General features: G+C 37.0%; 1 protein-coding gene across 1 annotated transcript in view; it reads right to left on the minus strand.

Annotated features, from left to right (window-relative positions):
* CLSTN2 (calsyntenin 2) overlaps positions 1-22773 on the minus strand; it is a gene marked incomplete at its 3' end in the record, with an annotated part of 178571 nt that overhangs the window by 26720 nt on the left and 129078 nt on the right. Inside the window, exon 8 of the mRNA XM_010019454.1 lies at positions 22090-22211. Within this exon, the coding sequence (XP_010017756.1) occupies positions 22090-22211 (122 nt within the window). The remainder of the gene's footprint in view (positions 1-22089; positions 22212-22773) is intronic.

Raw genomic sequence — 22773 nt, forward strand, 5'->3', positions numbered from 1 at the left:
TACTGTGAATATGGAGGCTTTGTAGTAAAAATTTGCTTTTCTGAGAATCAACAGATACCCACTTGAAATTGGCATTGTGCTACAGTATCATCTGCCAGCCTATTCATTGCTACAGAAAATAAACAAAAGCAAATGCAAACTCAGACTAATCAAATTCATCCAGTAATACCAATTCTTGTGTCCTGTAGCATTATTTATCCTACCCTAGTAATAGGCTCTGTGCATCAGGCCAGACAGTTGCCACACGTCGCCTTTACTTAATCTAAACATTGCTGAAACAAATGGAATAAAACATCTATGGCAAAGGGTCAGTGTATTCTTCACCACTAAGTGGAGCTGTGTAGACTGCAGATCTGTCCCCAGTATCTCCACAACCTCGTGGAAGAGACTTTTATTTCAAGAAAACTTAAAATAATCCTTTTGACTTTACCTCTCTACATTTACCCTTTAGCAGCTGCCTCACAGGACACTTTTCCCCTGTCTTTAAGATCAGTATGCACTGCCTCTAAAGTGGCAATAGATACAGTACGTATGTAGTAATTAAGACAGGCTCAAAGAAAAGTCTACTGTATATGGGAAAAGGAGGAATCGATATACTTTCACCAGTTAAATTAACAGGTGACACCTTCAAGGGCATCATCACAATCTACAGATTCAGGTTTTTTTCCATAAGAATACTGTTGCACACTGAACCTTAACGTAAGACTCACAGTCTGAATGTAAGCCCTGCTTGAATTTGATCACAAACTCTCACTCAGCAAGTGTCTGAATTCTGACAGCTGGTGGCAAGCAGTGGAGGCGAAAAAAACCCTGAACCACCAGATTGCTTTGCTGTGGACCACTGCTTTTATGCCTGTGAGACTAAAGCATCACCACTCTTCCAATTGTTAGCAGTAGTGGTTGTTAGATGGAGTAATTTGTACTTTTTTGTGAGGAAGGTTTTCTATCGCTACTATCTGTATCAGAACTTTGATTTCTCTAGTACATATGCTGGTATTATTTTAGGTTCATATATGGGGCAAGAATTTGTTAAATAAATATTTTCCTACATTTGGGTTTTAATTTTTTTTGTTTTAAGACTAGCTTCCAAAGACCTTAAAGCAGCATATTTTCTGATCTGTGCATTTTACTGCCATGTAAATTTGCAGCTGCAAAGGAATGGGTATGATCGGTCCTAAAATATAGGAGATGGAACATGTGCAAATTAATCCCTTCTTTCTGGAACCTCGCCTAAGTATCAGAAGAATATTAAGCAGAGAAAGAAGCAAAAGACAGACTTCCCTGCTCCTTATGCAACTCTTAAGCAAGTTACTGGTTCCTCACAGAGGTGAGGAAACTAGTAACACAGGTTGTATTCCCTACCTCTGGTTGCGTGCATAAAACGAAGAGAAACCTCTCAGGATTATATTAAGGAGGGTGAGAGCCACAGGAATCTCATTCTCAAGGCTCTACTGACAGTGGAGCAAGTCTGAGCTCTTAAATGAGGTACCAGTTACATACCCATAGACAGATGATATGAAACCCTGACAATAATGGCCCTAAAACTCTCTTCAAATGGCACTAACTGGCACCTTATTTAGGAAGCTAAGTAAAGCAGAACACATTTTCCATGACATTATGTTTTGAAACAGGAACTAGAAGTGAAGGATTGGGAGGCACTTCTTTGCCTTTATAATCTCACCTAACTGAAAAGATAATACAGTTAAATGCTAATTATTTTAAAATTATATTTTTTATACCTTATAAAACAAGTATTTCAATATAAACTATTCAGTACAATGTATTGATTATAAACTTAATGGATATTGTCATGTACCTTGCTCAAGTAAATGCTGTTCACAAGTAAGTATCTATCTAATCACAGTCCTTCCAAACAGGTATTTTCAACTGTTTTCTCACTGTCCAGTCCATGTTTTTAATTCTGCTTTATGCTTATAAAACTTAGACATTTACTTTCACTTAAAAGCCACAACTTTGGCCAGACTGTTTAGGAAACAGCCCTAAGATTTGTTTGGTGTTCTCAGGAAATACAGGTAGACCATGTTGTTAGAATACTTTGTGTTCTGGTATTAATGACGCAGTGTGGCTTATTTAACATGTCAAACAGCAGTGTAGCTGTCCATTAAATCATCCTGAAAATTTAGTGGGGGAAGTATCATCTTTCAACAACTTCTTTTCTCTTCTTTTTCCCTCTCCTCAATCTTTTCCCCTCCACGTACATTCAAATGAACGTAGAAGGAAAAGCAAACACCTAGAAGAGCTGAGTCTGTATTTAGTACCAGGGCTTACAGATGTAAGACATGTTTTCATCTTTGATTTTCCTGAGATAAAAACCTGAATCTTGCAGAGCTCTGTAGTGTATTCTATTTTGAGGTGAGGATGACTGACACAGCAAATGTCTTTCATCTCAAAGGAGGAGGTGAACAAAGATACTGCAGTCACCCTGTAGCAACTGGGGCAACTGTTTTATTACTATGAGCTAGTTTTCATCTAATTTGTGTACCATCCTCAAGTTTAAAAGAGCTAAATATATGGATCTGACTCCAGGCTTTCCAAGATTTATTACCTGTTTTTGTCTAAACTATCTGCCCCATATGCTAGAGAGACGATGTTAATTGTAGCGTTGACCTCTTTGCTGGATATTCTCTTAGTCTCCCTTCTGTTGTTGGCATTCTGCCAGGCAAAGTGTATCACTGTCTCTGATCACAATATTGTGCGCCCTCTTTTGTAATCACAATATCCACTCTATTACTCTATCATTTAATGAAGCCAACTTTATTCCAGACATGTACTGATGTCTGACTCATCTGCAAACCAACTCTTTATGAAAAGTATAAAACCTGAAAGGAATTAAAAGATCTAATGGTAAACCTTCTATTCGTTAGCTGTATTAAAAGGAGGAGGGAAAAAATAATAATCAATAATCCCAGCCTCTCATTTTGCAGTCCCTTGATAAGATCTTGCATGGCTTTAGTGCTGGCTCTTTTCCATTTGATTTTGAAATATCTCTGTCTGTTCACCTGGATAGATTCTTCTGTCTTGCTCTTGGAAGAGACTACACTACTCTGTACCATACCTAAAGACTTTCAAATTACTGTAAGATGGAGAGGTAAGCTGATGGGGAAGGATGTGTTAAAAAACAAATAAATCAGTGGTTCCTTACTTTCTAGCTTTTAGTTGTACATATATGTATGTATGAATGCATAATATATATAAATATACATATGCATACCCACAAACACAACCTTTGTCTTTTTTTTATTACAACCTAGAGTGAAATAAATTTGAAAGCAGGTCTGCAGAACAGTTTTGGAATTCCAGTGTTTTACAACAAAAAGGGAATATTGTTTTCACTATTATTATCATCTAAAGTGAATAAGCCTCAAAGAGCTCATATAGGTGTGCATATTTTCTTAGACCAATTTGTAGTATTCTATCAGTTGTGAGTCATTTATTCTAGTTGTAAAGACTTCAGGGTACTTTCACAGCTTACATCAGAACAAATAAATATAAAAACTTCTAAAAAAAGAAACTATCAGAGCATCCAAAGGTATCTAAAAAGTTTTCAGATACTATATATTTAATAGCTGAGTTGGACTGAAATTGAAGCTAAACTACTGAAGTGAAACAGAAAACTGATAACTGTTAACTGTACTATTACACACAGCTATTACTGATATTCCTTCAGCTACCTAATAATAAAGTCTTAGTAGAAAATATAACACCAAATATTTTCTATATACTGTTACAATGATCCCATAAAGAAATATTAATTGCATCAGGAAGTAACATGTTGATTATTCTTCATCAGTAAGGAAATTTTTCCTGGTCATTAACTCTGCTTCCCTCTCTCTCCCTCAAGTAAATAAGCCTTGTGAACATCATCTGCACATGGTGTTCTGGATTGGGCCACCCTCTTTCCAAGCTGATGGATGGTCTTTAAATCAGAGGATATAATGGGTGCAAGCTGAAGTGGCACAGTGTGTCAGAAGAAATACTCCCTTCTCATAGTGCTGTCAGAAACCGATGCCCAGTGAAGGAGGCAGCACTGATTTCAGCAGAAGTCAGAAAAGTCAGGAGGTGAGTAGACCACTTAAATAAGCAGTTAGCAACTTTCTCTACTGTTCTTAAATAATAATAATAAAACAAAAGGTTTCCATTTTGGCTGCTCTTTGTTCTCATAGTACTCATTACCTTTACCAGAAACCTTTACTTGAACAGTAACTCATAGTGGTATTTTACTTCTCCCTCCCCCCATTTTCCTATTAATTAACACCACTTGATCATTAACTAACAAAACACATAAAAGTACCCTGATGTAAAGTCAAACAGCACTTAGTAGTTCAACTGTTCATCAGAATTAGTGATCTCAAGGGAACATTAGATAACTCCTTTGTTTTCAGCCCTCTTAAGGAAGAGGATTTTACAAGGTATCAGAAAATGTCTGTTGTACAAAAGATGCCCACAGTCATCAGACCCTGTTCTTAGCATTTTATAACATACCTCTAGCAGTGGCTAAAAAATTCATAGTCTTCATTAGGTCAAATACAACTTTTCCATAAACTCATTCATTGCCATGTGCATTCTACACAGAAGTTGTTCCCGAATCAAAATAAACCAGAACACAGTAGAAAATCAGAACAGAAGAACCCACAGTAAATACTCTGGTTTCACTCTGCACATCAGTGTCACGACAAGCTGGGAGCTCAAGCTCAATTTTGTGCATAACTATGCTGCTGGCTTTTCCTTCCAGCCAGTTTTCTAAATGTTACACAGCATACATTAGAGGCGTGGTTTTATGCTGTACATTCCTAAAATCTCAGAAGAACTACTCTGAATTGGCCAACCGATCATGAGTTCACTGAATCTCTAAAAATCCTACATCCCTACATAACCAAAACATTTTTCTTTAAGCATACTCAGATGAATATTTTTTAATCACACTTTCTTCATCAACAAAGTGGCAGGAAACAAAATGGTGAGTAGACTATATAGATATATCCCTCTCTATATATATCTCTCTCTCTATATCTATATCTATCAGTGTTTCTCAGATGTCAATAAACTTTACTGCCCACACCTAAAGTGGGCAATTTCTCTTAGCTTTTTACACTCAACTAACCATAACCAATTCTGACCAATGACATGCTTTCCTATCTCTTTCATTGAGTGATGGTATCTTTATGGCTCCTTCCATCTTGTCTTTATAAAAATAAATATAAAAACCACAAGCCTGAGGAAGAGGCAATAATTTCACTTACCTAATTTAGATGTTAAAAGCTGGGTGTGATTTTAAGTGTGTCTCCTCTTCATAAAACAGGAAGCTAAATTCCCTACAGTGTATAATATATAACATAACATAACAATGCATATTAATTTGAAGACTTTCAAAGAGACCTCTGGTCTTATGTTTCATCAACAGAAAATCTTCAAAAACTCATTTAGTGACAACATTAGACAGCTAAAGTGAAGGTCCAAACTGAGTGAGGCTGAGGTGACTCCAACCTGATCTCACCTCTTGAAAACAAGCACATGGTATGACTGAAAAAAACATATTTACCGTCTGTTAAGAGAAAAATATACTAATGGATTCCACTAAACTTAGGAGAACTAGGACTCACTTGAAATACTATGTACTATAAAGGTTACTACTAAGGCTCATAAATCATTATTAAAAAAATCCAAATATTTTCTAAAATGAATACTTACCAAATTTTAAGTCTAGTTCATGTTATTTGCTCTTCACTCATTTGCCTTGCTGTGTCAGTAATAAAAATATATATACAGGAACCACCAAACTTACTACAAGCCTCTGTGTCTATGCTCTACAACTGCAGCTTCTTTACATCAGTGAGTTATACAAGCTACAGTCTAAAATCAGTTTTAACAAGTGCTTAAATAATGCTAAAAAAAAGACTGAGGAATGCTAATCTCATGTCACTTTCAAATAAGCCATCAGCTTCCCTGTTACCCCTTTTTAATTAAGAGGCAGTTTTATGTACACTTGAAAGATCAGTATTGGTGTAAGAAAAATTTACTCTTTCTAAACCAGTGTTTCACCAGTGGAAGCTCCTCCGATTACCAAAGGCAGGAGATGACGTAGCAGTGCAATCCACTGGACACACTCACTGCTTCCCAAATGTTTTCCATTTTAAAGTGGACAGTTATGCTGATGGTTCTTGCAAGATGCTCTGATGTCTAGCGATCGATCTGATGGCTACGGCTATTTATTTGCAGATCATACCAACATACCACAAATGAGTTACCTGCACATATAAAAGAATAAATAAATTTACTTAGGATAATGCAACAAACTGCTTCAGAAATGCAGGATGGCCTCTGTCAGCATGGATTTGTCCTTTGAAATCTACTGCTGTGGAAAGCAGGAAAAGAAAAGGAAGAAAGAGGCATTATACCTCCCACCATGAAATGCTGCAGCTTGTCAGACTCAATAAAATATTTCCTTGGTCCTATCAGGGTGGGAAACTGCTTCTAAGTGGAAAGAATGATCAATAGCCTGAGATGAATGCAATTTCTACCTAATAATGAAACACAGTAACATTCTTTTGAAATCAAGTTGAATCAACCCTTATGTAACTGAATCTGAGGAATAAAAAGAACATCCAAAATCTCAGCCAGAATAAACAGTACAAGCTTAATTTTCTGCCTGCAGCTTTAGAGGACTCATATAATTCTTAGATTTATTTATATGCCAGATATTGATCTATGCTATTTCAGTATAAATTTTCTGTTAAATGCCTCTTTAAACTACAGAAACCACTATAAATGTTGTATATCCAAATGTGTGTATCTATGACCAGAGATTTAAAATGCAAAGACTTAGGAAGATACAGTCTTTGAGAATCATTCACCAACCAAACACATTATTACCACTTACCAAGAATAACTTTAAGGGGGGAAAAAAAATGAAACCTGCTAAATCCTTTGACCTCTTACCTAACTGAAATAGCCCAATTACCTCATTTGTTTCATACTCTGAGACCTGAAATCGAATTGGCAATTTTTATTGACGTTTTCTATTAGATATTTGATTGACTGCTCATGATTTTAAAAAGCATGTAACGTTTATTTCCAAAAGGTACACATTATCGTAAATCCATCAATCAGAAGTCACCAGATGGATTAGGGATAACATTTTCATGTACACTGATGTCCAGATTGTGTTAAGTCTCACATTCTTGCATTATTAACGTCCTTTCTGATTTTCATGTATAACCAAAACTGAAAAGAACTGTGGGCTTTTGATCAAACTACCTTCGAAGGTACCTGAAATGACCTTTTGGTCTGTGAGTTTATTCACACCTCAGGACAGCATATGTAGGATTCTACTTTATTTCACTCATGAGGCCTCATCATTCATCTCTGAATCTTATCTGGAATTTAAACCACTTTCTGTGATCTCCAGGATCTGCCTTCCGCTCAGATGATACGTGCAGGGATTCTGCCTGTTAGATATTTCTATTAAGAGATCTGCAATGAACTTAATTCTCACTCTTCTGAGGGCCCAGTGGTACGTATGGCCTGCAAATGGAGTTCTGCTCATAAACTAAACGAAATACAGGTTTAACTAACCCCCTGAAACAGGCAGTATTTGCTCAAAAAACCAAGGCAATACTTTTCAATAATAATACGTAATTAAAAAAGGACTATGAGTGTTAATACAAACCAGGCCCTCCCATCCTCTGAAATTACTTTTCAAATATCAATATACCGCTTTTTTTTTTAAATTATTATTCTGGTTTCTGAAAACCTGACTAAAATACTAACACTCGAATGTTAAAGGTTACATTTAAGTCAGGCATCTTAACTGCTGCGGCTCCACGGACTGAGATTTTAGGCAGCCCAGAAGCCTGGCCACACTCCTGAAGGGGTATTCAATAACTGAGTATTTTTTAAGGAGGATGCACTAAGAGAAAAGGAGATTGTCACTGTTCAGAATAGGATGATATATCCTTCCCTTGCTGTTGATGTCTGAACAAATATAATGCTTGTTTCAGCCAGTTACTTAGAAATTATGAAGGTGCAGAGAGTGTGATTAACACAAACTAGACTCTAAAGAACACAGGCTAGCTGTGGCTTGTTTGAGTGTGAGGGCAAACACTTAGGTGAGCTCTGAAAACTACATTCTGAAGTGACCTTTTCCCTCCTCCTCCTCCTGCCTCTCACGCATTCCCACCTTCGCACATCACTTACTTCGTTAGACCAAAGTGCTCATCTATTCAAATCCCACAGGAAGTCCTATGTGCTATTCTTTCTTCATGAAATAAATATCTAGTCTTGATACCTCAGTTTTCACCTACCACCTGGAAAATAGCAGGATTCCTGGGTTGGGCAGAAGAGAGCCCACCAGAACCCTCCCCTGGGCTAATGACCTCTCTATTGCTGAAAATGATACTGCTGGCTCTTTGAAGGCTTTCCATCACCTGACACATCTCTCTTCAAAGGCTTGCTGCCTCTGAAGGAAGTGTTAACACTGCTTGCAAACTTGCAAGGGCTGCTTTAAACCTACTCAGCAAAGGAAGATACAGCTGACACAGGCATTAAACACCCTTTCACAATTTCCGCATTTTGGGAAAGGTGATTTACTTGAAAGATATGTGCTGTGTTGAAGGTTCACAGTGCAACTCAGAGATAAAAGAATTCGTGCTCTTACACAACTCTCACATTAAACTGAAAGGATATCTCTGAGGCATCACTTAGTGTTATCCATATGGGAGCCCACTACTATGATAATTTTGCATATTGCTGTAGTCTGAGATGTAGTTAGCTGTAACTGCAGAAAGACATGAGAGGGAAACACTCCTTCCCCATACAGATTACTGTTCTATTTACTTCAGTTCCAGCAGGTAATTAGGACATCATGCAGCTAAAAGAAAATGCCTATTTTGCTTTTATTGCAGATAAAAGGTGGCAATGAGTCATATTTGGCTACTGAGTAATTTTTGTAAAGTGAAGAATAGCTGTATAACCATGTTTCTGTGTTTATACTCACAGAGAAGTCAGGAAATTATACAACCCAAATATTATTCATAATCTTTTACTGAAATGGTAACTGCTGGGCCTGTAATTACATAGCTGGCATTTTGCAGCAAGGCTGATTACATGTTACATACCACACAGAGGTAATTACTTATCAGCCATATCTGTGACTTTGCCAGGGAATGCTGTTATTTAATCAGTATATAACTTGCATTCAGTACTAATCACAATCATGTTCTTAGTGCTTTTATGGGAGGAAACAAGTCAGCATTGAGGAATTGCATCCCAGAATAGTCCTGGGTTGACATTAGGGACATGAAACAAATAGACTCTGGAAAGAAATTTGCAATATCAATGGTGCACAAACCCTTAAAGTTTTGTGGATATCATTAAAATAATCACCTAAGAGTTCAAACCTGTGTTCATAGTTGAGCTGGCTGAAATTTCCCCTGTGAAGCACTGTTTCGCTGACTGGAAAATGGCTCCTGGATTACATACATCTTCCTAAAATAAAATTGCTATTGGTAGAAACAGGATAACAGGCTCTTCAGGAAAAACCAAACCCAACACTGAAAACCACACCTTGTTATGTTTGTCAGAAGGGGCAGAAATGGTTCAGGTGTTTCCAAAATTGTGTAGCACTTTTTTAAAGAAAGGAGGAAACCAAAATCTGAATATTGGGGACAGGAGGTCCAATATGCTCCCCTAAAGTATATCAGAAAAGACCCAAACCAATTGATAGGAACTCTTACAAGAGCAGATACTCACTTGGGATGAAATTTGGGGATGAAAATTTGGGATGAAAACCCTCACAGAAGAATTTTTAAAATAAAACATGCCTTCAAGATCAAACTACCCATTCGATACTTCGAGTTCGTCAATACCAGAAACAAGTAAGGGCTTATTTTAGCTGCAGGTTTGTTCCTTCTCATTTTGCTGTGATTCTGCTGACAGCAACTGCACAATGAAGAGAAGGAAAGCAGATACTCAGCGATTCCATTTTCCTCAGGTACCTCAGCAGGACAATTTGCTGTTCCAAAACAATTACTTGGAAACAAAGCACAGATTTCTGTATCAACCCCTCTCCTCTCGACTTTCTGTACTCATTTTCTCCTATCTACAGCTATCTTTTCCTCCCTTGTCTCTTCACCTCATTCCCCTGCATCTTCCGGTAGTTCCTTCATTTTTATGTTTTCATAGCCAGAACTACATCTCTATCTCTACTTTTCTGTTGTACAATTCAGAGATCCTCATATTCAACATATCCTGTTGCTTCACTGCTACTTTTCTCCCTTCCAATACTCCCAGTCAGACTCGAGAGCCAGCTCTATGCTTTCTCAGAGGTATTACACTCCTCATGGAGAGGATTAGATTGAATTTGTATTACTTCTTTTGTAAAGCACTCATCAATTCATGATCGACATCATCATTTTAGTGTTTGCAGCTACATTTTGTTCAAAGATTGGAAGTCATTTGTGCCCTACTCAAATTTAGTGTGCTGAATGCAAAAAATAATTTATAGAACAGATTAAGCATGCATGGGGATAAGGGGAAAAAAAAAAGCTATGAAGTGACCATGCACCAATAAACATGCTTCAAATTATGTATTAAAAATTAACTGTGGCCATACATAGGTAAGCCAAATCAATAGTAAAAGTAACTCTGGCCAATGATTTTCCTGTGAACATACATCTTACAGACCAAAATGCCCCAAACATTTCTGATTTAGCCTATCCATCACTGTCAAGACCATAAATCATTATAAATGTAGATAATTCTGAAAGATAAATGGAAATACACAAGTTCCATTTTCAATATTTAATACAGACCTTTCATCATTCCCTATACATCGCAGCTGTTAAAACTGGGAACTTTGTATGCATGAGACACATCTTCAGTTGTACGACCATTTCCTTCTAAACAATGAAGCTGAGATCAGAATTGGGTTTATGACACACAGGCAGATCACAGTCAGGAACTGAAGCATATTTGACATATTAATGAATGATACCCATGTATCATTACAGTACTCTCAGAATTCACTTCATTTGCCCAAGGCTAGTGACTGCGCTGCTTGGTTTGTTACTAATATCCTCTGTAGCACCACTGAGCCTGAGCTCCCATAGAGCACTGCACAGGAAATATGTGGCCTCATGTTCTTTCTGAGCCTTAACCATGCTGTGAACAGAAGTTATGTCAGATGGCTGAGGTTTTTGATAATTTTGTACAGAAAGCTTTATGGAAGTTAAGTTCACATAAAATGCCTCCCTCTCCCTTTTTTCTCAGGTAAGTAGCACACAGATATTAATGGGTGGCAGATGAAACCACTACTGTAAAATGGAACGTTGCTTTAAAAAAAATAAATAATCAGTTTTGCCTGTTAGGGGAAAAATAAAATATCACAAGTATATATGTGAAATACATATTCTGATACGTAACCCTGTATCTCTCGTCTGTCTGTACCTGGAGGTGTGTGGAGGAGATCTGTATCTCCTTTTGAGATTTCCTTTTTGTCTAATATTTACTTTTACATCTGACAAAGCATCTTCTGAACCATAAGCTTTAAGTATTATTTTTTCACTTAATGCTTTTTATCCTTTCACATTTCAGCTCTACAAGAAAAGATTCTGAAGCTTCTGAAAGGGCTTGTGTATTAAATGTTATCCTGATGATAACTAAACATGTCTGAAGTGTGTGAAGACAGGATGCACTTAGTGTGAGAAATCACATTTACACTGTATCTGTCATACCAACATCACAGTTAAAAGCATAGTTAATTTACTATCAGGGAAAAGGCAATTCTCTGAGGCAGCCAACTATCAGAGTCCATCTAAGAGTGCATCAAACAGTGTGGGGCTGTGTGCCCCCCTCGACTGCACAACAAGCATACACCCACCTATGTCTTGGTGCACAGGAGTTAATTTCTATGTAGCATTCCCATTGCTGATGAGGTTAAGAGGACGCCTTTCTGACTGTACTGATGTAGTCTCAACATAGAGCACTGAAATACAATTACAGAAAAGCAATACTTGCATTTCTTCTGCCTACTACGAAAGACTTGTTTGTATTCTGATTTTCAAATTATGGGTATGAGTTTAAGACACCATTAGTACAAAAAAAGGCTTAATACTGTTACTCCAGACAATCTTAATTCCCAATGCATACAAATACATACATCAAGAGATTGCTTGGATAATTCAGTGTAGTAAAGTTTTCATTTAGTCTTCTGAGCTGACAACGTAACCAGCTGTACTGAAATTTGGTAATTATTAAAAACATTAAATTTTCTATGCAACTACTCTATTTCAAAATATAACTGTTAAAAATACCTTGTGTCTTCAGCTCAGACACACTCTGCAACTGACTATGCAGCACGTATCTGTCCCACTAGACTATTTCTATTTATAATAAATAATTATTGTAAGATGCCCTTAAACTATAAGGACAGCAAAAATGTTAGCAGAGGTATCATGAAACTGGAACCTGACAGACAGGATTTCTGAAGGCATGGTATTGAAGGCAGGTGTTTTTCACCGTTGTCTCAATAGCAATCACACACACACACTTTTTTCATATGAAAGCTTAAAAGTAGCAACTCCAAAACTTGGAACTCCGACATTTCTAGCAGAAACTGATATATTTAGTGTGCACATTGAATCGTTGGTATTTTCTTTCAAATTTTCAAGCAAATGCTGCTTCATGTAGGTATTAAAACAGGACTGAGCCTGGAGTCTACACAGTTTTAAAAGATAAAGGTTTTTGTGGTGGTGAGCCTAAGATACCTTAGTCCATGTATATCAATAACCTATTCATTGACTTGAAGGACTGCAGAAGGCTTTCAAATGCTGAGAAGATGGCTAGTCACCCAACTGGCCAGGGCAGGAGGAAAAAGAAATCTGAGCAACCAGGTCTAGTGGAAGGTGGTGTGCCTCCGGCAGGAGGGTTGGAACTACATTAGTCACCATAAAGGTCCTTTCCAACCCAAACCATTCTGTGATTCTATGAAATTGGAGGATTACTTGTTTTCCTAAACTTTTATGAAGAGCTTTGTGATGAACAATCAAAACAGACTTTATTCTGTTCCTGAAAACTTCCGAGGGAAGCAATTAAAGGCTTTGCAGAAAATCTTCACTTGTAAGACTCTACCAAGGTAAATGTGTTTCCATAAGTCTACGCCACTGCTACGTGTAACATAAAACTGAAAGGCAGGTGAGAAAGGCAGGGTTGTGTTTTAATTAGCTGGTGAGTAATGTAGGTGCATTTATTTCTTGACTGATTCTTGATGCCTAAACTCCAAACCAAAACAAACTGCTTAACATTTATGAAAATTGCCATTGAAATTTCAAATTAGAATGGCTTCTATATGTAAAAATACATATTTTTATATATAAGCATGTGGATAATTTAATGAAGACCACTGAAACTGCTGAAATACTTAAAGATAAGGCCATAGGTAAATTGTATGCCAGCTCAGGGCTGTGTGTTCTGAAATCAAACCACAATTAGTCCACCTGAACTAGAACGTAACAGCCAAGGAAGGGAAGAACAGTACTGCGAGGAATTCAAGTATGACATTCAGAAAAGTCTGAATTTCCTTCCTTTCTGAAGGAAACTGGGCATTTCCTGTTACTTCTGTATACAATGTAGTATGGTATTCTATTGCACGCACACTGAAGTTAGTTAGATAAATAAAATCATTTTATGTTTGAACTGTAATACACTTAACTGTGATCATAATTCTTAATCCACTTACTTTAGCTGAGCACTAGGCAAAAAGTTACTGCAATAATCTTCATTAAATCAGCTGTATTCAGTTAAATATTTGGAACACAGAAAATTAAGACTGAATCTGAAATCGGGGTCTCTGTGCTGGCTATGGAGCACTACAGCAAGCTCTTACTTGGGAGTGTATCCAAATCCATTGATGTCAGCAGAGATGCCTCAGTGATAGACAGCAAGCTTGAGGCCACTTAAGCAAAGAACAGAAAAGCGCCATGCAGGCTGTGTATCCAATTTCAACAACAACAGTAAATTGCTCTGAACAAGGCTGAGTCCACGAGTTAATTGGAGTAAACAAATTGAAAGGGAAAAGGCTGAATTTGTAATAAAACAATCATTGAAGGATTGGAAAATAACTTGGCAAGAGCCTGAACCCTGACTGACTGCTTAAAAAAACGCAGTGAAATTCTTCAGTGCCTTGAATACCATTAATTGTCCACTTGGAAGAACACAAGTGCAGAGCCTGGATGATCTGTGCACTACCAGCCTGCAGCTTATAATCTCTTTTTGAGCAGCTGTGAGTAAATTAGGAATAGGAACTCACCTGGCTGCTGTGAGGATACTTTGAAACTTGGAAGGTAAACTGCAATACGAAAGTAGAACTTTGTGCAACAGAAACCGTGTTTCTTTCTGTAAATTTATTTGCTGATATAGGATTTTTATTACTAGTATTTATGCAAATACTAAAAACAAACAAAAAGTCTAATAAAAATATTACAGCTATCAATAATAATAATAATAAAGCATTTCAGTAATTTCCCTGAAATTGCGATTCAATAAAGTTGCAATTTTTAATACTAAAGTTGTGCTTAGAAACTTACCGTTTCATTGGAAAACACTTTCTGCTCATGGAAAATTCAAGTGAGGATCTTGCTTTTGCCTGCCTAGGAAGCTTCTGAGGGTTCATTTCCAGCTTACGAAGAGTATGTGACTCTAACGTAACAAATGCTTTCAAGCCATGAAATTATTCATAAGGATTTCCAGCACTAAACTATAAATGGATTCACAATTATTTGTCACATAATCAGAGCTGAAATGGTGGTTAATGTTAAATTTTGAAGCAATCCTGGCTGTGTCGTGCTCTGGCAAAGTTCACGGATCCAAGCACAACTTGAAGAATTAACTTCTCATTAGAGGCACTGAATTAAAAAACTGCACAGTTATCCTCACCTTCCTGAAAAGCTGCTGACGTTCCCTTTACTCTTACAGAGCATAGATTTATTTGGTAAGAAAGCAAAGGTTTAGGTTCTCAGCCGCTGCAGCAACAGTTGCATTGAGAACAGGGCCATTTTATACCAGTGGAGGCACTGGCTTTTAAGCTTTGCAGATGCTTAATACAGCCATCAGGAATTTTTTACTCTCTGCAGTAAATGAGCCCACTAATATCATAATAGTTCAATATGACCAATAGATATCAATTTTCCTGAAAGTCTGGTGAATACAGAAGTGGTTAAGACAGTCAGTAGCTTGAAAAAGTAAAGCTCTGTGAAAAGTACAATTGATCTTTCTTTAAAATCATGTAACTCATACATTTAATTTTCCCACTGGAGTCATCACTAATACATCCCAGGAGTTCTATATGTAAGAACATTGCTTTTGATGACCTAGGGAGGTGGTATAGTGAGAACAGACAAATCTACACTAAAGCTAAATTTCTCCTACAGTCTTAGGTGTGGAGCTGTTTATGTGGTCACTTTCACATGACACATTACTGACACAAGTTTCATTAAACCATTAGCACCCATACTAATACAACTGAAAATACTAGGCACTAATTAGAGAGTCACACATGACAGGGCTTGAAGGAATTTTATGAAGACATATAAAGTCCATATCTCTCTGTCAAGGTTGCACCAAGTGCATCCACTACAATCTGGGTGATAAATATAAGAAAATAAAATTTAATGGCTAAACCCAGGAAGATGAGTAGTTCAAGCTTAGTGCGTATTTCAGGAGCAAAGAATTTGATTTCTGTAAGCTTCAGTATAATAGTCTAGTAACAAACTGGGTTTATGGACAACAATACAATAGGAAGACTTCCATTCAGTTTGCTAAGTGTGGCAGACTGAGTTCACTGGGATCTGACCAAAATGTGATCTACGATTTTATTTCAGTTGCCAGAATTTCCAGTTACTAATATACATCTTTTCAAACCAGCCCCTGTTCTTGACTTGAGCAGATGACTCCCTCTTGCCATGAATTCTGCTTTGGATATTGGCTAGGTAAGTTTTCCCTGTAAGACCATGCTATTTCCTACTGTCTACCCAACCTCTGTTCCATAAGAAGAAACTTCATTAACCTCAGAGAAAGGCAAAGTCACCAACCTGGCAGTATAACCACCCGCATGCAGCCTGCAATGACCTTAAAGAAACTTGTATGTGTCACACCCAGCACTCTCAGAGCACAACAAAAAAATCCTGGAATGAGGATTTTTTTTCCCTTGTCTTGTTGGATGCAAGAAAATAACTGCATTAGAAAATGAGGTATTTGGCTTTCAAGTACGAACCTTTCTCTATAAAGTATATTCACTGTTGCACTGTTAAAACGCTGCAGTGAAGCGTGAGAGTTTGCAAACTGATTTGTGAGCTGCTTTTGTAGCCTTGAAACTTGTAACATGTAATACTTATTTTCACAACAGGTTTCAAAAACATGGATGGCTTAATTACAGCTTTAGATAATGAAATTCCTTAATCATACTGACAAATAAAGCATCTGAAAGCCCTAATTATGTACTGTAGCTGCAGCATGTCTTTGTGCTGTCATGCTGTAACTTCAGTGTGTCTTAGTAAATTAGATCCATAGTTTGGTGATGACAAAATAATTCTATTATAAACCACCTTTCTTCTTGCTAAATTGCATCAATCAAGCAAGCAAGTTCAGTAACTACAGCTAGGCAGCACCCTGTATTTATTTTGTAACTGTGTAACAATGAAGCTGCTCAGTTTTGCATCTTTACCTAATTGTTCATCATGTGCTTATACATTTCTAGGCTTTGCTGTTGACAAGAGACTATCCAGATGTGGAAAGTAAATCAATGGAAAACCAACATCATACTTTCTGAACTGTGGGCATCCAGAAACCATGGCTCCAAGGCTGCAATTAACAGCTCATGCGCATAGAGAAATGAATTTGTATTTATCGATAACACAATCTCCTAACCTGCAACCTTACCCAGACAAGAGATCTTGCTCTTCAGCAACATTTTCAGAACAGTTGGTGCATGTTTTGTGCAGACTCTGGTGGCATAAGTGGTAAATCAGGGACAGTGTAAAATACAAATATTAAAATTGGCCAATAAATAAGAAAACAAATGTGACAATACACTACGCAAAACTGCATAGTTTGATAGGGAATTTCTGTTCCAGGCTTTATGTTTCTAGAGTTCCCAGAGTACAGTAGAAACAAAGCAAGTTAACAGACACTTTAATCCAGCTTGTTTAGGTATATTAATAACTTTGTATCAAGATATATATATATATTTATATGTACATATGAAATTAAATTGATTTAGGGGACTTCCCACAGTATGCTTTAAGAGCATAATACTTCTCCTTATTTCATGGTCACAGTTCTACAGCAGCACAGAGCAGTCGCTGTGTTTCACATTGTGCTGGACTGCAGGAATCAGGAATGCACAAAACCAGGTCAATTTATAGGGAATGCTTCAGAGCTGTCCCAAAGGAATTTTCTGTATCATAAAGCCACTGTGATTTGTTTGTCAAGATTTTGTAATTAGCAGTAATACTGCAGTTGCATTAAAAATATGTATTAAAGCTTCTTTCAATGGAATCTCAAAGAATTTATCAACGCTGCTGACTTATCCTTGTGCTAGCAAAGTTGTTTTGAACCAAGATGTTGAATAAAAATCTGTCATAATAGCACTTAAGGACGGAAACCGGTAAATAAACTGTGTCAAAATAGACAGGGCTATAATGCAAGACATGTGAGGTGCTGTGAATGCTGCAAAGACTTTTTAAATCCTGGAATTATTTCATCTGTTGCAGGATTAGCATGATTCATTTATCATTTATCTCTTCCTGGCTCTGTAGGAATACACCTAACTTACTGCTTTCTGTAATGTTACTAAAGATGTGTGCATAAAGCACTAGAGGTCTGCGTACCAATGTGTAAAATAAGAGTATAAGAAACTCTTTTGAGCTTCAAGTAAAAATGAACTGAACTCCATCATCAGAAAAGAAAACGTTAACTTTCAATAGCACATCCTGTTGCAAAGTATGGCACTGACAAGCCTGAGGTCTTTATCTAGAGGTGAAATTCAGTGCACAGAGATGATGGAAGCTTGCACCACCCCGTGTCCTCCATGTACCCTTAACCCTGAGAATACTACATACTTTCCATAAATACTCACTAATCTTCTTCCCCTCCGAGCCTCTCAAGAAGGAGGCCACCTAAGGCTTTCATAATGCGAGTATCTGTCTTGTCGAAACTAGATTCACACAACCAACCAATGTCTAAAAATCCCACACATATGAACAGCTTTCATTCATACACTGGTATTTAATGGAAAAGGCTAATTTAACTAAGAAAAGCTCCAGATACCTAATCCCTTTCATTGTGCCCTCTTACCATATAACATACATTTCTCCAAAAGTCAGTTCCTGATCTATCATGCACAGTAGCTTATTTTAAAAAGTGAATGGGAATGAAGGGATTGACTGCACAAGACTGCTTTCTGCAGGCACACCTATTGTGCGTGGTCACTGAAGTGGTTAAATGCAAATGGAGGGCCTTGTCTTGATCCTTCTACATCCATGTGCACACTCAGAGATTGGATGCCTCATACTCAAGATTTACCTAAACCTCTTTCTCTAGTTCCTATTATGAAAGTAATTGTTTGGGGCTTTTCCACAATGAAAAACACTGCAGGCTTGTTTTGGTTTATTCAAAGCAATTTATCTCATCTTAGGAAAGAAACAATAACTTTCTGCATGGTTATCTATTTTTTGCTGACTTAGAATGATGCGATACATTCCCTGTTTTTTAATGGGATCCGTACCAATTTTGCCTGTGGACTGGAAGACTATTTTCAGATGATAACACGGGTATGAAACAGAAAATTTCCCTCTGTGAATAAAAACAAGTATGTTAAAGAAAAAATGCTCATCCCTGGCTAAGATCCGTTCTCCCACTCAAAAAAGTGTTCCTGTTCTGTTGATTTAGGGGAAAGAAAAATACCTCTTGGCTTGACTATCCTCAGTATTAGTATGAGAAATGTGATACCCATGATGAACCGAGTGTGAAATACACGGTGTATTGTCCTATTAAATGTTATGTTTTCCACTGTCACCAAAGGCTGGAATGCATTGATTCATATTCATACTATTACTCTGATTTGGTTCTGTGTGGGCTATAGAAAACAACAGTTAAAATGGACTGAAATTGACGAGGCAGTTCTCACTGTATTAACCAGAAATGGGGAACACACAAGAACTTACAGCAGAAATGAGGATCCAAAGAGGTTCTTCCTGCACAATGCCTATTTTACATCTCTAGGGTGAAGTTCTGCCCTTGCTAAAATTATTGAACATTTTCCCACTCATTTCTCATATACATCATCTCGTAATAAAATGACCTCAGTTGCAGTCCTGGTATACTTGCATCAAGGAATTTAGGAAGGCTGGACATAGGACCAGCGGCTGAAGGGAAACGTGATCACAGACGTATGTTAAGAAGTTCACCAGCTCCCAAGTGTCCAAGGGTGCTTTTGCACCGTATGGAGCTCAGAAAGCTCAGGCCCCTACCAGACCCATGCCACATGCAGTTATTTCCTGTGTGCAAGAGGAGCCTGATCATTTTCTTAAAACCAATCATGCATCTACAGCACGTCATCTGGTGTTGAAAAATCTAGGTACAGCTTCTTTTCATACCGAGATCCAGAGGAGTTTGTAGTTTTGCAGGTTTCTTACCAGCCCATTCTTCACATATGTTTTGTTTCCACTTTCTTTTAACTTACCCTATCATATAGGCCAGACAGAGCATTGGAGAAGTAAGGAAGTCATCTTTACCAGGTCCCTTCATGACAAAACTTGTAACAGTATCAGCATGACCATTAAATTAATCATCATGGAAGTCTGGTCACACAATAAAACTTCTTATACTTTAATCTTACATTCTTTTTCATCTAGAAAGAGCAGTAGAAAATGTACTTTGAAAATCAACTGACAATGTCTGAATGAAGGGAAATTAATGATATGACCTAAAACATCTTTCCTATCTCTAGTTTCCATCATGTAGGAGTTTTCAGCAGTACTTAGGAAAGTTCTCCTTTCAGTGCCCACCTGCAATTCAACTTTTCTGAAGTGCTATGATTTGGGAGCATATTTTAGGTTACGCAAATAATTAATTGCAGACAATGAAATATATGGTTTAGACCCAAACAACAGAAATGAAAACTGTTAATTGTGTCAAGCACTACTTTGGACAGCCTTCAGTATATGCTTTTGCTGAGATGGCTTTGACAAAATAACTTCTCTCCAGAAGCATAAATCAGAGTAAAATCAATTCAGTCTTAAAATATCTCCAAGGACTTTTTCAGCCATCCCTAGCTGAAATCTTTGTCTTTCTCTAGGATTTACACCATGAATAATGAGTTCCTGTCAACAGGTATTTGGGATTCTACTTAAATGTCAGCTGAAGATGCGGGAAGCAGCCGCTGGTGAAACTCTCCTAGATTTTATAATTTCAGACAGAATCTGTAGACTTGTACAAGATACTCTTTACCCCTTGTCAGAGAAAAAACCAGCACTTGTACTTAACTAGTTAGATACACACACTCTTAGCATGTTGTTTTGGAACAATGCACTTTCATACACAATACATACACATTTCCCAAATCAACAGACCACGCAGAAGTAGCTTTCTGAGATGAGCAGCACTTCTGCAAGGGAATAACACTGTCAAAGCAGAAATATAAAGAGTGTATGTTGCTGACCAATAACATGGATGCAAATCAAATCCCAGTGCAAGGCTAATCACAAATCTGCTCGATACGAAAAAACAATAGTTCAGGAGCACCGGCTTTTTTTTTTTTATAAGAAAGAAAAAATATTTTTTCCTGTCTTATTTATTTGCAAGACTGAAAATAACATGAAGAAATTAGAGAAAATATAAAGTAATTGTAGATGGCAGCAGACATGAAAAATTTCTTTCACACAATCAAATATATCCCCTGTCAATGGAAAATTATCTTGGACTGTATGTTTCCCAGTATTTTTTCAGGGCTAAGTTACACGTAAATTTCATTTATGGGGAGGACGTTGGTCCTTTCTCACTGCAAGGATATAGAAGTTGATTGCATTCCACTTTCCAAGTCAAAACAGTTTACATAAAATTTGTATTATCACTGATTTATATGCTTATTATAGAGGTAAGAAATACAAACCCATCTTCAGCACTCAGAACAGCATTAACTGAGGTGATATTATCTTCAATAGGATTTAATGTAAATTAACCCTTTTCTAGACACCACAAACTTCATATCAAGTACAGCAGAAACTGACTGCAGAGTGGTTAGTGGAAATTAAAAGCAAGTGCTATGATCATAACACAATTTCTTACCACATTCATCTGATAATCATGACAAAGATTATCTTTTTATATCCATTTTGGAGGTGAATTAGCAAAGTAACCATTCCTATAGCTGCATTTTCAGTATTATAGGGTGGACTCAAAGACATGAAGAAACTTACTTTGAGAAAATACTACTTTGCTGAAGTCTGTCTTCTTTCATCCAAATGATCCTTATCCAGCTTAGAATTAATAAATGTATGAAAGGCAACTCTTATCTTTTTAATAATAATTTCCTTGAGATATACTCTTTATAATAGGAAGAAATTACATACAGCACAGCACATGAAAGTAAAAGTCTGCATATTAGATTTACAATATATTACAAATGCCTTTGTGTGTGTCAGCATCCTCTTTATTGAAAAGGTTTCCATCTCTTCCATTGTGCTGATAAAGTAGATTTTTTAATGATAAACGAAGAACTTTTAGGGAACTATATGCAATGTCGTGTTTCTGTCTATTGCCAAAGGATATAAACTTCTACTTACTTTCTGAAATTACTCCATTAAAAAAACCTGCTGTATAAAATGACTCAAGCAAGTTCTCATTTATCTCTTTTTATGTGGATCCCAATTAGAGTCACAACAGTTACAAGTTGCCACGTAACTGCACCAGACTTCCAATTTCCCCAAGCAGTTATACTGGGATTTGTGTTGTGCTCTCTGATTTCTGAAGGGGGTGAAGAGAAGGATGGGTTACAGGTAAGAGAAAAACCACAGGTACCTGATCCAGTTTCCAGTGGAACTCTGCGGGACGAAAGGTGTCAGCCTGATCAAAGTCTTTGCGCAACAGAAACACCAATCGGCAGTTGTGCACGTACAGGGCATAGTGATGCCGGTTCATCTCTGAAACGTAAGACTGCGGTCAGCTGGTGATCTGAATTACCACCAACACTTTCATTTAGGTGAATGTGTCTGAAAGCAATACCTTCCTGAAAGAGAAACCCCTACCAAACAAAAAACCCTCAAAGACTTGACTTTTCTCAATATCATGGATCATTCTCAGGGAAGCCACATATGGTAAGCATCTTCCTTGATTACACTGTATTAGTTTTGTTTAGGGCAGCATTGTGTCCAAACTAACAAATAAAATCCAAATCATTATTTAATCTAACAAGTTTTAATGCAGAATTAGAACTGGTTTTCCCCATCTGAATAATAAAAAAAATAAGCCTCATTATTTTATCCTATCAAATCTACAAATGTGTTCACAGTGATTACCTGAGAACCAGCGCTTGAAACTTAGGTAGACATCAGTCCCCTCAATAAGCTATCAAGTTAGCAATGCTTACAGTGGCACCACCTGATTACAGTAACTTTTTTCAGACCAAATTAAATGAAATTTATGAAAATATGAATAAATTATAAAATTACAAATAAATTTATGTTTTAAATGAAATTTAATTTG

Source organism: Nestor notabilis, unplaced genomic scaffold (genome assembly GCF_000696875.1).
Source record: "Nestor notabilis isolate BGI_N333 unplaced genomic scaffold, ASM69687v1 scaffold8360, whole genome shotgun sequence".
NCBI lineage: Eukaryota > Metazoa > Chordata > Aves > Psittaciformes > Psittacidae > Nestor > Nestor notabilis.